The sequence below is a fragment of the Anomaloglossus baeobatrachus genome, chromosome 10 (genome assembly GCF_048569485.1).
Source record: "Anomaloglossus baeobatrachus isolate aAnoBae1 chromosome 10, aAnoBae1.hap1, whole genome shotgun sequence".
NCBI lineage: Eukaryota > Metazoa > Chordata > Amphibia > Anura > Aromobatidae > Anomaloglossus > Anomaloglossus baeobatrachus.
In genome coordinates, this window is record NC_134362.1 from 170,962,582 (window position 1) to 170,978,326 (window position 15,745).

At 46.9% G+C, this 15,745-nt stretch overlaps 1 protein-coding gene across 1 annotated transcript in view; it reads left to right on the forward strand.

Moving 5' to 3' along the window:
* NLRC5 (NLR family CARD domain containing 5) overlaps positions 1-15,745 on the forward strand; it is a 149,850-nt gene that overhangs the window by 117,017 nt on the left and 17,088 nt on the right. The window contains exons 39-40 of the mRNA XM_075326907.1: positions 9,728-9,811; positions 14,808-14,891. Coding sequence (XP_075183022.1) covers positions 9,728-9,811; positions 14,808-14,891 — 168 coding nt within the window. The remainder of the gene's footprint in view (positions 1-9,727; positions 9,812-14,807; positions 14,892-15,745) is intronic.

Sequence of the window (15,745 nt, forward strand, 5' to 3'; positions counted from 1 at the left end):
AGGTTAAAAATGAGGGACTTAGTACACAAGTTGGCCAATTTGTGATAAGCCCAACAGCCGGAAACAAGGCGTATCCTGTTGTTGGGACTCTAATCTTGAATGCCTCTACCTGGGTTAAAAGACTACAAATTAAAGAGCAGGTAGGATGCAGCTATAATTATAATTAAAATGCCCTTGGCTGGTGGGTGGAGTGATCAGTCAGAAGGCAGTATCCTACAAATATTAAAAAAATGACCAGCAAATCCAAGAAACAGACGAATGTGAATAGGTGCATACTGAAGGAAGTAGTCTGTACATTTAAAGGGAATACAGCTGCACACTGAAATAATATAATAGGTGAACAATGAATATAAGAAATTTGGAACTGCATTACTGCCATAGAAACTAGGTTAAAAATGAGCCCAACAGCCAGCGACAAGGTGTATCCTATTGTTGAGACCCTAATCTTGAATGCTTCTACCTGGGCAAAAAGCCTGCAATTTAAAGAGCAGGAAGGATCCATTGATAATTATAATTAATATGCCCTTGATTGGTGAACGGAGTGATCAGTCAGAAGAAAAAAAAACTGACCAGCACATCCAAGAAACAGACAAATGTGAACAGGTGCATACTGAACGAGCTAGTCCATACAATTACAGGCAATACAGCTGCACACTAAAAAAACTCTGCTAGGTAAACAATGACTAGAAGAAATTTGGAACTGCATTACTGCCATAGGAATTAGCCTTATTGCAGCATTGTTTTCTGCAGCAAAAGCCAAAGTGTTGGTAGGAAAACATGCTACATCAAATATGCACTTTTTTGGCATTTTTGCATTAATTTTTACTGGTGGTTTTTCGTATTCATTAAAATGGGTCAAGACACAGTAAAATGTTGAAAGAATTGGCTCATGCTGCAGATTTAAAAAAAAAAAAAAATCACCAAAAAAAGCAAGGAAAAAAAACTAAGCATGTGCGTGAGATTTTTGAATTCTGTTGTTACTGCAAAAAAGCAACAAAAATGCCAAGTGTGAACATAGTCTTATTGTATCCCACACCAGGTTCCAAGGCAGAGGTGGACATACTGACACGCCCGCACTGGGGCTGTGGGGGTTACTCATTACCGGGCCGGTGTAGGGAGGGGGATATCACAGCGGCCAGGCCCAGCTCCGATAGAGATAGAGGGAATATTTACAGTGGAGTAGAGTTTATTTGTGACGCCACCTGTGGTATGTGGCCAATTATCAGCCGCTGCTACGAGATGTGATGATGGGAGTGGTAGTCTCCGCTGTGCAGGAATATGAGGATGGGGCGCAGGAATGATAGGGGTAGCAGTCAAGTTCTTTTACTCTCTCAGATGTTCACATATATGATACGTGAATGCCTCTGGAGTACTGAGCTTTGCCGTGATGGGCTCCAGCCAATCCCGGATAGTTCAGAGGTCAAGGCCGGTGCACCTTCCTACTGGTGGTCCCTCCACCTCAATGCTTTGTCAGTGGAACGGGTCATGGGTACCTGACACACTACCCGTGAGCCCCAGAACCCCTTCCTTCCTTATACCCGGGTCGAACTGCTCTAGCTCTAGACCGCGGGTCGTTTGGACTCCTCCGTCTCCTCTCCCGTCCTGTTCTTCTTGTGTCTCTCTTGGTTCTCCTACTGCCTGGTCCTGGGACAAGTTCCTCCAGCCTCCCATCCAAAGGACCTCTCTCCTGCAGCTCTACTTCCTTCTCTCCTCTAAAACTGTCTGCCTGCCTGTCTGTGTGAATTGTGTGCATACCGGTGGATGACCTCTTCCGTACCCGGGATAAAATACTCCACCTCGGTTGAGATGCAGTATCACTGTGGCAACTGAAGCCTCAGGGGCGCCACAATACCATATGTGCAAACTGTGACGGTGCCTATTGATAGGTCAGGGGACCATTTCCTACTATTACATTCTAGGCAAGAGGCTGAGATAACATATTACCCAACTCACAGATACAGTATGATACGTAGGAGGTTGGTTTATGACAAGCTATTGCAGACTAAGGTATTACTAATTCTACTGTAGGTAGTACTAATAATACAGAATTCTTACACAATGGCCCAATATAGTTTCTCTAATTCTTCTCCAAGGCTTTTTTAGAACATGAACAACCCAATAATATTAAATTAAGTATTCATATACAGTCATATGAAAAAGTTTGGGCACCCCTATTAATGTTAACCTTTTTTCTTTATAACAATTTGGGATTTTGCAACAGCTATTTCAGTTTCATATATCTAATAACTGATGGACTGAGTAATATTTCTAGATTGAAATGAGGTTTATTGTACTAACAGAAAATGTGCAATCCCCATTTAAACAAAATTTGACCGGTGCAAAAGTATGGGCACCTCAACATAAAAGTGACATTAATATTTTGTAGATCCTCCTTTTGCAAAAATAACAGCCTCTAGTCGCTTCCTGTAGCTTTTAATGAATTCCTGATCCTGGATGAAGGTATATTTTACCATTCCTGATTACAAAACAATTCCAGTTCAGTTAAGTTTGATGGTCGCCGAGCATGGACAGCACGCTTCAAATCATCCCACAGATGTTCAATGATATTCAGGTCTGGGGACTGGGATGGCCATTCCAGAACATTGTAATTGTTCCTCTGCATGAATGCCTGAGTAGGTTTGGAGCGGTGTTTTGGATCATTGTCTTGCTGAAATATCCATCCCCTGCGTAACTTCAACTTCGTCACTGATTCTTGCACATTATTGTCAAGAATCTGCTGATACTGAGTTGAATCCATGCGACCCTCAACTTTAACAAGATTCCCGGTGCCGGCATTGGCCACACAGCCCCAAAGCATGATGGAACCTCCACCAAATTTTACTGTGGGTAGCAAGTGCTTTTCTTGGAATGCCGTGTTTTTTTGCCTCCATGCATAACGCCTTTTTGTATGACCAAACAACTCAATCTTTGTTTCATCAGTCCACAGGACCTTCTTCCAAAATGTAACTGGCTTGTCCAAATGTGCTTTTGCATACCTCAGGCGACTCTGTTTGTGGCGTGCTTGCAGAAACGGCTTCTTTCGCATCACTCTCCCATACAGCTTCTCCTTGTGCAACGTACGCTGTATTGTTGACCGATGCACATTGACACCATCTGCAGCAAGATGATGCTGCAGGTCTTTGGAGGTGGTCTGTGGATTGTCCTTGACTGTTCTCACCATTCTTCTTCTCTGCCTTTCTGATATTTTTCTTGGCCTGCCACTTCTGGGCTTAACAAGAACTGTACCTGTGTTCTTCCATTTCCTTACTATGTTCCTGACAGTGGAAACTGACAGTTTAAATCTCTGAGACAACTTTTTGTATCCTTCCCCTGAACAACTATGTTGAATAATCTTTGTTTTCAGATCATTTGAAAGTTGTTTTGAGGAGCCCATGATGCCACTCTTCATAGGAGATTCAAATAGGAGAACAACTTGCAAGTGGCCAAGTTAAATACCTTTTCTCATGATTGGATACACCTGCCTATGAAGTTCAAAGCTCAATGAGGTTACAAAACCAATTTAGTGCTTTAGTAAGTCACTAAAAAGTAGTTAGGAGTGTTCAAATCAAGAAATTGATAAGGGTGCCCATACTTTTGCACCGGTCAAATTTTGTTTAAATGCGGATTGCACATTTTCTGTTAGTACAATAAACCTCATTTCAATCCAGAAATATTACTCAGTCCATCAGTTATTAGATATATGACACTGAAATAGCTGTTGCAAAAACCCAAATTGTTATAAAGAAAAAAGGTTAATATTAATAGGGGTGCCCAAACTTTTTCATATGACTGTATGTAAGATCACTTTAATGTGAACATATATCAACTGCTTAGATTACATTAGGTCCCAGAGATGGAAACTAAATATTGCACCAGCTAGCAGATTAGAAATTTGTCAATCAGATTGTTCAGCTCCACCCCCCACTTCCTTGATTGACAATGCTGCCTTTTCTTGGGATGCTGCCAATCCCAGGATAAAAGCTGTTCTGCGCATGCGCTGAATGCCACGCTAGGTATGGTAAAGAGGAAGTGAGGTAAAGGTGAAAAAAGCGCAATGGGGTGATGCGTGATAAAACAGGGGTGGGGGAGATGGATTAAATCCTCAACTGGTGTGGTTGTGTGAGACACATTGTGGCACAGGTGTGTCACAGGTGACAGACAGTCCTGCGGTGTCCGGCTATAGAAGGTCACAGAGTTTTGAAGCACAAATTGCTCCCCGACCTTCTATGATTCCTGCTTGGTTTTCATCCCTTTCCCTTTTAAGACTCTGAAGCATTGTTCAGCTTGTCAACTGCTGTTCATCAGTACTTTCTTTGTCTATGTATACCTTCACTTCCTATTACTCAGTGCTGGTGATATATGATACATCTTTATCAAGTCTTCAGTGCAAGCAGGCGGCTTGCAAACATCTGGAGAATTTTGGTGGTTGTTGCAGCTTCTCACCCTGAGTTAACTAGAGATAAGTTGTTTGTAGTTTTCCCTTTTTGTTTTCCCTGTGTGTCATTTAGTGCCCAATGGGATTGACGAAGAGCTCATCCCATCTGCTCCCAACCTAGGACCCAGATCAGGGTCAATCTAGGGCCAGGTGTCCGGCTCGGCGAATAAATGCGGAACCTATATAGGGCAGTGAGGGAATCCAGGGCCCATCACCGGGCTGGTACCAAGGCACGACGGGGTACATGGACCCTAGGTTGGGGAGTAGCTTCAGGCAACCCGATAATTTACCCGAGGAGAACGGAGTCTTGAAGAGCCGTTCCCACCCGCTCCAAAATCGGGGTACTAGTGCAATGAGAGCGATAGGACTTTCCACTCAAAATGGACCAGAAAATCCCAAGCGTGAACCCTGAGAGCAAGCTCCCACACTTAGCCATAGTGGAGAGCGGGACATGGCAAGTTTCACACTACCGGGACCACCAAAGAAGTAAACTTAGTGCCAGGAGGCTGGTCACGGATCACCAGTAGCACTATTGGGGACGGGACCCGAACTAAGCTCCCCTCAGCGTCAGCGGTGTCCAGAGACTTGTTTGACCAGTTGTCGGTGTCAGCTTAATGGACTGAGTGAGTACAATAGTGACCCCCTTGCATCCAATGGCACTCACTGCCCACCATCACCAAGCCCCGGGGTATCCCCCTACCCGTGGAGGGTCACAACACGTGGCTACCCCATTCCATCATCCCCGGGTACTCCCAACTGCAGCGGTGGTACTCCCAATTACCACATACCACGGGTGGTGTCACAAACTCTAATACATCCCTTGTAAATACCCCCCTTCATTTGAGTGGCCGCACGACCCCCGGGTCCAGAGACCATCGAGACACTCAGACAGGGCCGGCACCAGCACCCGGCAAACCCGGTCAAATGCCGGGGCCCTGAGCTGCCGGAGGGGCCCACTCGCGGTGGCAGGAGTGGCGCACCGCTACTCAGGGGGGCCCGGTGGCCGCGCTGTCACCGCCCCCCGCCGAGGATCGAGCTTTCAATTGCATCGGCATCGCACGTGCCGATACAATTGAGAGCAATGATGAGAGAGTGAGCGGCGCTCCCTATCTTATCATTCTCCCCGCTGTGACTCACTGTCGGCGTTCTGACAGCTCTGCAGAGGACCGCGGTGACGTCATCACTGCGCGCCTGCTGAGAGGTCAGAGCGAGCGACAGCAATGGACGACGCGCTGAGGAGACCGGATCAGTGGGGGAACGAGGAGACGTGAGCCGCCCCTCTACTGACACTGGGCTCCCCTGACTCACAGGCCGGCCACTACACAGCGGCACTAGTACACATAGGGGCCCGGCAGCCGCTCTGCCCTATGTGTAGTGCCGCTGTGTAGTGGCCGACCTGTGAGTCAGGGGAGCCCAGTGTCAGTAGAGGGGCCCCTGACCTGGAGAGGCCACCAGCCGTGTCTGAGCTGCAGGAGTGCTCCTGACCTGCACAGCAGACGGGATCTCCATCCTGCAGGACCTGCGATGATGTCACGCCCATGTGACTGTGGGAGGAGACACAGGAGGCCGGCAGAAAGCAAGATACTGAATCCTGAAGGAGATAATGGACACATGATGACTGGTAATAAGAAAAGAGGGGACATGAGGGTGAGGGGGGCTGCAGGGTGAGGGGCATATGAGGGCTGCAGGTTGACAGAATGATGTGAAGGGGTGCACAGTGTTTGAGAGGGGTAAGTTGGGGTACAGGCAGGGTGAGATATGTGGGCAGGGTGTGTGTGATATGGGGGTGTATTGTGTGTGATATGGGGGGTGCAGGCTGTATGGGGGAGTAGGGTATGTGACATATGGGGGTGTAGTGTGTGAGATCTGGGGGGGTGCAGGCTGTATGGGAAGCAGTGTGTGTGGGATATGGGGGGTGCAGGCTGTATGGGGAGCAGTGTGTGTGGGATATGGGGGGTGCAGGCTGTATGGGAAGCAGGGTGTGAGAGATATGGGGGTGTAGTGTGTGTGATAGGGGGGTGTAGTGTGTGTGATATGGGGGTGCAGGCTGTATGGGAAGCAGGGTGTGAGAGATATGGGGGTGTAGTGTGTGTGATATGGGGGTGTAGTGTGTGTGATATGGGGGTGCAGGCTGTATGGGAAGCAGGGTGTGTGAGATATGGGGGTGTAGTGTGTGTGATATGGGAGTGCAGGGTGTGTGACATTTGGGGGAAGGGGCGTAACTACCGCAGTCGCAGGGGTCGGAAGGAGAAGAGAGGTACGGTACTTGTTTTTTTATTTTGCTGGCTGCATGATACATGGAGGTCTATGGGACTGCATAATAAACATGAAGGACACCTTATACATGGACTAGGGGTGCATTATACATGGAGGAGTATGGGGCTGCATAATACAAAATGAAGGACACCTTATACATAGACTAGGGGTGCATTATACATGGAGGAGTATGGGGCTGCATAATACAATATGATGATTTATGGCGCTACATTATAATACATATAGCACTATGGGGGCTACATTATAATAAATGGAGAAATATGGAGGCTACCTTACACATGGTCACACATGGGTGTGCGTTATAAAACATGGAGGACTGTGGTGCAGTATAATATATGGAGTACTATGGGGTGAATTATAATACATGGAGAACTATGGGGGTGCATTATAATATATGACGGGTTATGTGGGACCCTTTATATTATATGGAAGGCTATGTGGGGGCCATTATAGTATTTGGAGATCTATATACAAGGAGGACAAAGATACAAGTATGGGATGGGAATGTTTTGTGCTGAGGGAAAAAGGCTCTTTCCCTCAGCACCCAGCTTTCCCATGCTCTGCTATACATCTCTCAGCACCCAGCTTTACTCTGTTATGGGAAAGCTGGGTGCTGAGGGAAAGATGGATATCAGAACATGGGAAAGCAGGGTACTGATAGAGGGATTTCAGATCATGGGAAACCTGGGTGCTGAGGGTAAGAGCCAAGTGTCAGCATCATTATCCTGTACCCCGAGTGTCAGTGTAATTATCCCGCACCCTAAGGGTATGTGCGCACGTTGCTTTTTACCTGCTTTTTTGCTGCTTTTTCTTCTGCGCTGTTTAATGCCAAAATGGATGTGTTCTTCTATTCAAGCAAAGTCTATGGGAATTTGGGTTTCTTGTTCACACTATGTTGTTCAAAATGCTGCCTTTTTGTGGCAGAACTTTGGTCAAAAACTCAGCTTTGCAGTGCAAAACCCAAATGGCAAAAACAATTGACATGTTGCTTCTTTGAAAAGCTGAGTTTTTGACCAAAGTTCTGCCACAAAAAGGCAGCATTTTGAACAACATAGTGTGAACAAGAAACCCAAATTCCCATAGACTTTGCTTGAATAGAAGAACACATCCATTTTGGCATTAAACAGCGCAGAAGAAAAAGCAGCAAAAAAGCAGGTAAAAAGCAACGTGCGCACATACCCTAAGTGTCGGTGTACGTGGAGGGGGGCCCCGGTCCAAATTTTGCACCAGGGCCCATCAAACTCTAGTTACGTCACTGAGTATTAATCACTGTATTCTACATGAGGGTGCCTACTGCTATCTGGCTCTGCACTGTGCTATATACAGGCTATGCTATATACAAGCTGTATGCTACATGAGAGTGCCTAATGCTATCTGGGTTTCCACTGTGCTGTCTGGGTCTGCACTGTACTATATAGGTCTGTGTACTACATGAGGATACCTAATGCTATCTGGCTCTGCACTGTGCTATATAGGTGCTGTGTACTACATGAGGGTGCCTAATGCTATCTGGCTCTGCACTGTGGTATTTAGGGGCTGTGTACTACATGAGGGTGCCTATTGCTATCTGGGTCTGCACTGTGCTATATGTGTGCTGTATACTACATGAAGGTGCCTAATGCTATCTGGGTCTGCATTGTGCTATATGGGGGCTGCATAGTGCATATGGGGGCTACATAATACTATATGGAGGACAATGGGGGCTTCATAACACAATATGGGGCTGCATACTACTATACCCCCAGAGTGGTATGTCCCCTCCACCCAGGTGCTGTATGTCCCTCCCCACCCCAGAGCTGTATACACCCAGAGCTGCATGTCAACCCCCCACCTCACAGCTGTCCCCCCCACCTCAGTCACTGCCCTCCTCTAGAGCTGTATACCCCTTTCCTCAGTAATATGTATTCCCCCCAGTATTGTGTTTGTCCCCAGCCTCTCTTGTGATGTATATACAGCAGTGTTAGTGTGCCCTATGTGCGGCCATGTCTGTTAGACAAGCCGGGAAGTGAATGAGGCTGTTGCCGGCTTCCCAATATTAGAAATATATATACAGGATAAATATATAAAAATAATGTGTGTGTATGTATGATGTGTATCTATGCATGTCAGTGTATTTGACTGTGTCTAGATTTATGTCTATTTATGTGTTTTTGTGAATTTCTCTTTAAATAAGTATGTGTACGTGTGCCTGTATGTGTATGTATCTGTGCATGTCTATGTGTGGATGGGGCCCACTGAGACTCTTTCGCCCAGGGCCCACAAAAACCTGGAGCCGTCCCTGCACTCAGAAACCCGGATCCGAGCAGCTCGGCTGCTGGCACGGGGGCGGCAGACCTCCACAACTGCATGGTGCAATTATTGAGTTGCCAGTTGTCCACTGCATTTTTGATTGCTGTATTAACCCCCATCAAAACTTCGTATGTACCCCAAAATAGTATCAATAAAAATTACATCTTTCCATGCAAGAAGCAAGCCCCCACACAGCTCCATCGATGGAAAAATAAACCTCAGAAAATAGTGACACAAGCAAGATTTTTTTATATTATTATTATTTTTGCAAAGTTCTGTTTTTTTAACTACTAAAATATATACCGTAAGTAAAGTTTGGTCTCAGCATAATATTACTAACCTGAAGCATCACAGGTTATTTTTACTGCATGATAAGCACTTAGAAAACAAGAATTTTTTTTTTAATTTATTTTATAATATTTCATCCCAAAAACAAGGCATTATAGGAAAATAAAAAGTAAAAAGGCGCTAAAAATGAAAGCACAAAAACTAAAAATTGCCTATGAAGGGATTATCTTGGCTTCTGTACTAAATAAATATATGGTTTAGCCCAAAAACGAAATATCTCCAGGCTTATGCTAATGTCATAAAAGTTTTTACTTTCTGTGAGACGACACCATATTATTATGTAAATGATAGGCATTGGACTATTGTAGACTGTAAATGCGTTTCTGATAATGTTGGGATGGTTATTTGTCATAAACAGCAAGTTATTATATCTTCCAGACTCTCACAATGTAACATCAGCTCGATGGGAGGATTAAAGCTCGCCGAAGCGCTAAAACAGTGCCCACTTATGGAAGAGATCGAGTGAGTCACCCGCAGATATAGAAAGAATTGGTTCCTATTGTGAATATTTTTATTTATTTTTTTTGTCCTTATTTTATCTCTCTATAACTATTCTAAGTATTTTTACTACCCTTGTTTAAATAAGAATCCGATCTTGGTCGGTCAAAGAGGAAACCTTTCTCAATCAGCTTTGAGTTTTTATCTATCTTTTATAAATCTAGCAAAATAATGGTATGTTTTCACATGAATTGCCGGAAATGTAGTAACTCCTTGCCCAGGACTACCTTTGTGATATCCACAATGTATTTCTGTAAGGAGGAAAGTGATGGAAATCCAAACACATTTTTAAGATTATTCCCAGAGATTTACAAAGAATAAGATTGTGCCTATATTTCCTCTTTGAGGGGTTGATATCTCATATATATATATTGATATATTGATATCTAAAATGTAAATGTAGATACCTCTGATGCCTATTCACAGGGTTAATGTAAACGCCTATCGCAGGTACTAATGATGATTACACAGCTCTTGCCATACAATTATAATGGACTAGAAGGTGGCCCGATTCTACGCATCGGGTATTCTAGAATTTACGTATTGTGTAGTTCATGTATGATTTTTGTTATATATATATATATATATATATAGATGTTGTTGTGTGTAGTTACCAAGTGTTTGTGTAGGGCGCTGTACATGTTCTGGGTGTGGCGGGGGGTGAGAGCGGTGTTGTATGTGTGTTGCGTGTGTTGCATTGTTTGTGGAGCGCTGTGTGTCTGTAGCGTTGTGTGTGTGTGTTGTGCGGTTTGTGTGTGTGTGGTGTGTTTTGGGGGGAGGTATGTTTTGAGCAATGTGTGTGTTGTGCGGTATGTGCGTATATTTGTGTGTGCTGCGGTGTATGTGTGTTGGGTGTTGTGTGTGTGCAGCGTTGTCTGTGTGTGTGGGTGTCTGTGTAAGGCGTTGTTTGTGGTTCTCAGTGTGTGTGTGTTGTGCAGTGCGCGTGTGTGTGTGTTGGGGGGAGGTGTGCACCTCCCATCGTGCTCCATCCCCCATGCTGCGCACCCCCCATCGTGCTCCATCCCCCATGCAGCGCACTCCCCATCGTGCTGCATCCCCCATGCTGCGCACTCCCAAACGTGCTCCATCCGCCATGCTGCGCACTCCCAAACGTGGTCCATCCGCCATGCTGCGCACTCCCAAACGTGCTCCATCCGCCATACTGCGCACTCCCGATCGTGCTGCATCCCCTATGCTGCGCACTCCCAAACGTGCTCCATCCGCCATGCTGCGCACTCCCCATCGTGCTCTATCCGCCATGCTGCACACTCCCAAACGTGCTCCATCCCCCATGCTGCGCACCCCCCATCGTGCTCCATCCCCCATGCAGCGCACTCCCCATCGTGCTGCATCCCCCATGCTGCGCATTCCCAAATGTGCTCCATCCGCCATGCTGCGCACTCCCAAACGTGGTCCATCCGCCATGCTGCGCACTCCCAAACGTGCTCCATCCGCCATACTGCGCACTCCCCATCGTGCTGCATCCCCCATGCTGCGCACTCCCAAACGTGCTCCATCCGCCATGCTGCGCACTCCCCATCGTGCTCTATCCGCCATGCTGCACACTCCCAAACGTGCTCAATCCGCCATGCTGCGCACTCCCAAACGTGCTCCATCCGCCATGCTGCGCACCCCCCATCATGCTCCATCCGCCATGCTGCGCACTCCCAAACGTGCTCCACCCGCCATGCTGCGCACTCCAAACGTGCTCCATCCGCCATGCTGCGCACTCCCAAACGTGCTCCATCCGCCATGCTGCGCACTCCCAAACGTGGTCCATCCGCCATGCTGCGCACTCCTAAACGTGCTCCATCTGCCATGCTGCGCACTCCCCAACGTGCTCCATCCGCCATACTGCGCACTCCCAAACGTGCTCCATCCGCCATACTGCGCACTCCCCATCGTGCACCATCCGGCATGCTGCGCACTCCCAAACGTGCTCCATCCGCCATGCTGCGCACTCCCAAACGTGCTCCATCCGTCATGCTGCGCACTCCCAAACGTGCTCCATGCGCCATGCTGCGCACTCCCAAACGTGCTCCATCCGCCATGCTGCGCACTCCCAAACGTGCTCCATCCGCCATGCTGCGCACTCCCAAACGTGGTCCATCCGCCATGCTGCGCACTCCCAAACGTGGTCCATCCGCAATGCTGCGCACTCCCAAACGTGGTCCATCCGCCATGCTGCGCACTCCCAAACGTGCTCCATCCGCCATGCTGCGCACTCCCAAACGTGCTCCATCCGCCATGCTGCGCACTCCCAAATGTGCTCCATCCGCCATGCTGCGCACTCCCAAACGTGCTCCATCCGCCATGCTGCGCACTCCCAAACGTGCTCCATCCTCCATGCTGCGCACTCCCAAACGTGGTCCATCCGCCATGCTGCGCACTCCCAAACGTGCTCCATCCTCCATGCTGCGCACTCCCAAACGTGGTCCATCCGCCATGCTGCGCACTCCCAAACGTGCTCCATCCCCCATGCTGCGCACTCCCCATCGTGCTCCATCCCCCATGCTGCGCACCCCCCATCGTGCTCCATCCCCCATGCTGCACCAGCATCAGCCTCTCTGCCCGCAGCATCAGCCTCTCTGCCCGCAGCATCAGCCTCTCTGCCCGCAGCATCAGCCTCTCTGCACACAGCATCAGCCTCTCTGCACACAGCATCAGCCTCTCTGCACACAGCATCAGCCTCTCTCCTCCCAGCATCAGCCTCTCTCCTCCCAGCATCAGCCTCTCTCCTCACAGCATCAGCCTCTCTCCTCCCAGCATCAGCCTTTTCTGTCCCTAGCATCAGCCTCTCTCCTCCCAGCCTACCCCAGCCTCAGCCTCCCTCAGCATCAGCCTCTCTTCTCTCAGCCTCCCACTCCCAGCCTTCCCCAGGATCAGCCTCTCTCATCCCAGCATCAGCCTCTCTCCTCCCAGCATCAGCCTCTCCTCTCTGTCCCCAGCATCAGCCTCTCTCCTCCCAGCCTTCCCCAGCATCAGCCTCTCTCCTCCCAGCCTCCCCCAGCATCAGCCTCCCCCAGCATCAGCCTCTCTCCTTCCAGCCTCCCCCAGCATCAGCCTCTCTCCTTCCAGCCTCCCCCAGCATCAGCCTCCCTCTCCCAGCCTTCCCCAGGATCAGCCTCTCTCCTCCCAGCCTCCGTCCTCCCAGCCTTCCCCAGCATCAGCCTCCCCCATCATCAGCCTCTCTCCTTCCAGCCTCCCCCAGCATCACCCTCTCTCCTTCCAGCCTCCCCCAGCATCAGCCTCCCTCTCCCAGCCTTCCCCAGGATCAGCCTCTCTCCTCCCAGCCTCAGCCTCTCTCCTTCCAGCCTCCCCCAGCATCAGCTTCTCTCCTTCCAGCCTCTCTCAGCATCAGCCTCCCCTTCCCAGCCTTCCCCAGGATCAGCCTCTCTCCTCCCAGCCTCCTTCAGCATCAGCCTTCCCCTCCCAGTCTCCCCCAGCATCAGCCTCCCCCTCCCAGCCTTCCCCAAGATCAGCCTCTCTGCTCCCAGCCTCCTCCAGCACGCCGTGCTCCTCTGCCGACACTCACACACACCCGATCGCATACACTCACACACACAACCGATCGCATACACTCACACACACAACCGATCGCATACACTCACACACACAGACACTGACGAAATCGCACATACGCGCTGATACTCACAACATCCGGAGATACCACATGCTTCTGGCCATGTGATCCTCCGTCAGGTCCTGGAAGGTCACAGCAGCACAGTATCGAGGCCGAGAAGCAAGCGATATCGCCGGATGCTGTGAGTGTGTGGATGTGATGTGTGTGTGAGGTGTGTGTGAGGTGTTTGTGAGAGTGAGTGTGATCTGATGTGTGTGTATCTGTGTGTGTGTGCTGTTATGTGTGTGCGTGTGGATCTTCCGCCGCTGCAGGACCTTGATGTGCTGGTAACTATGCTAGCATGGTTACCAGAGCATCACGTCCCCCACTCGCACGGGAGCCCACACCAGCATACGGCGGCAAGGCCAGCAATGCGAGGGTATGTGTCGGCTGGAATCGGGCCACCTTCTAGTAGTAATATAAACGCCTATCACAGGTACTAATGATGATTACACAGCTCTTGTCTCGCAGTTTTAATGGATAAGACAAAAGTTTATCTTCACTAAATATAAATAAAGATATGACGTACTGTATATATGTATAACCTATTAGTTTACTTTAGAGAATATAGAGGAAATGATAATCACATTGTCCGTGTGATGCTGTACTGAAGTATAATGGGATTTATTCAGAGCATAACGTAATTAAATGCAAGATGAAATCTGTGAATCAAGATTGAGTTTGAAGAGCTGAAAAAGAAAGAACTGCAGGGAAATGAAAACACTATGTATAAAAGAAGTGCAGATAGGCAATCGGGTGGGGAATATAGGGATGTTAAAAAAATATGTTGCTGTCTTAAAGCATCTTCTTTCCATTAGAGTGGTGTCCTTAAACATGGACCAGGGAAGATCGATGGGTGCAGTATATTTTGTAGTACTTGTAAAATGACACATATTATAGTGTGTGTATATATATATATATATATATATATATATATATATATATATATATATATATATTATATATATATATATATATTTTAATAACACTATATTGTAAAATCCAAATATATACCGTACAATATGAAAATCGCAGGATCGATCTTGTAATTTTCATAATGGTAAGACATATTCTTTCCTGTGCTGCAATATTAATGTTGAGGAATGTGCGTGTGTATATATATATATATATATATATATATATATATATATATATATAAATAAATAAGCTGTATATACATATATAGAGATATATGTATGTATACGTGTATATACACTGTATATATTTTTATATATATATATAAATATATATACTGTATATATATATATATATATATATATATATATATAAAATTTATTACATGTAAATTACAGTACTATGTGTTCAACTGTTTTTCAGCTTATCTGGAAATAATTTTGAAAACAAAGCCGCATGCCATTTATTTGCTGCTCTGTCGCAATTACAGCAATTAAAGGTTCTTCAGTAAGTAAAATTATTTTCCTATTGTTATTTAATGTACATTGCGCTGAATTCCATGGCGGTGTAAATGTGAAGAGGGTTGACAGTACATAAGAATCAATTAAAAGTACATAATGTACAAAAACTATAACAAAGTAAGTGACAGACAGGTACAATAGAAGAAAAGACACTGCTTGATTAAATAGTGACTTATACAAGGGGTGTACTCACTTTTATTGAAAGCAGTTTAGACAGTAATGGCTGGGTGTTGAGCTATTTAGAGGGCACCAAATTTACACTGTTACACAAATGCATTGGATCAAAGTGTAAGATATTTAGTGTTGTTGTCATGCTAGATATGGGTAAGTTCCAAGTGTTCGACAACAGGGAAGGGAAAGTGGGGGATTGGTGACCCCTAATCAAACCTTTGCTGGCCCATGGTGCCCCTGACCACCCTATATAGTTTCCACACCTATGCGCTGAGCAGGATACCTGGCCCTGGCTGACCCTGAACTGGGAACTAGGTTAGGTACAGATGGGATGAGTGCTTTGTCAACCATACTAAGCTCTAATGAAGGCACAAGGAGAACAAAAAGGGGGAAGTAAACGAATAACATACCTCCAAGAAGACTCAGGGAGAGGAACAACAATAAACAACGTTTCTTCAGATGAGTGCAAGCTGACTGCTTACATCCAAGGCCTATATAGGAATATAACTCTATCACCAGCAAACACCAAGGGGAAATGTGGGTTTTTAAGGACACAAGGGAAAGTGACGATGATTAACAAGTGAAGGGTGAGGATATCTGCAAGGTCCTAAAAGGAAAGGGATTAACATCAAAAGCAGAGAAGATACACAGCATACACCACAGCAAGAA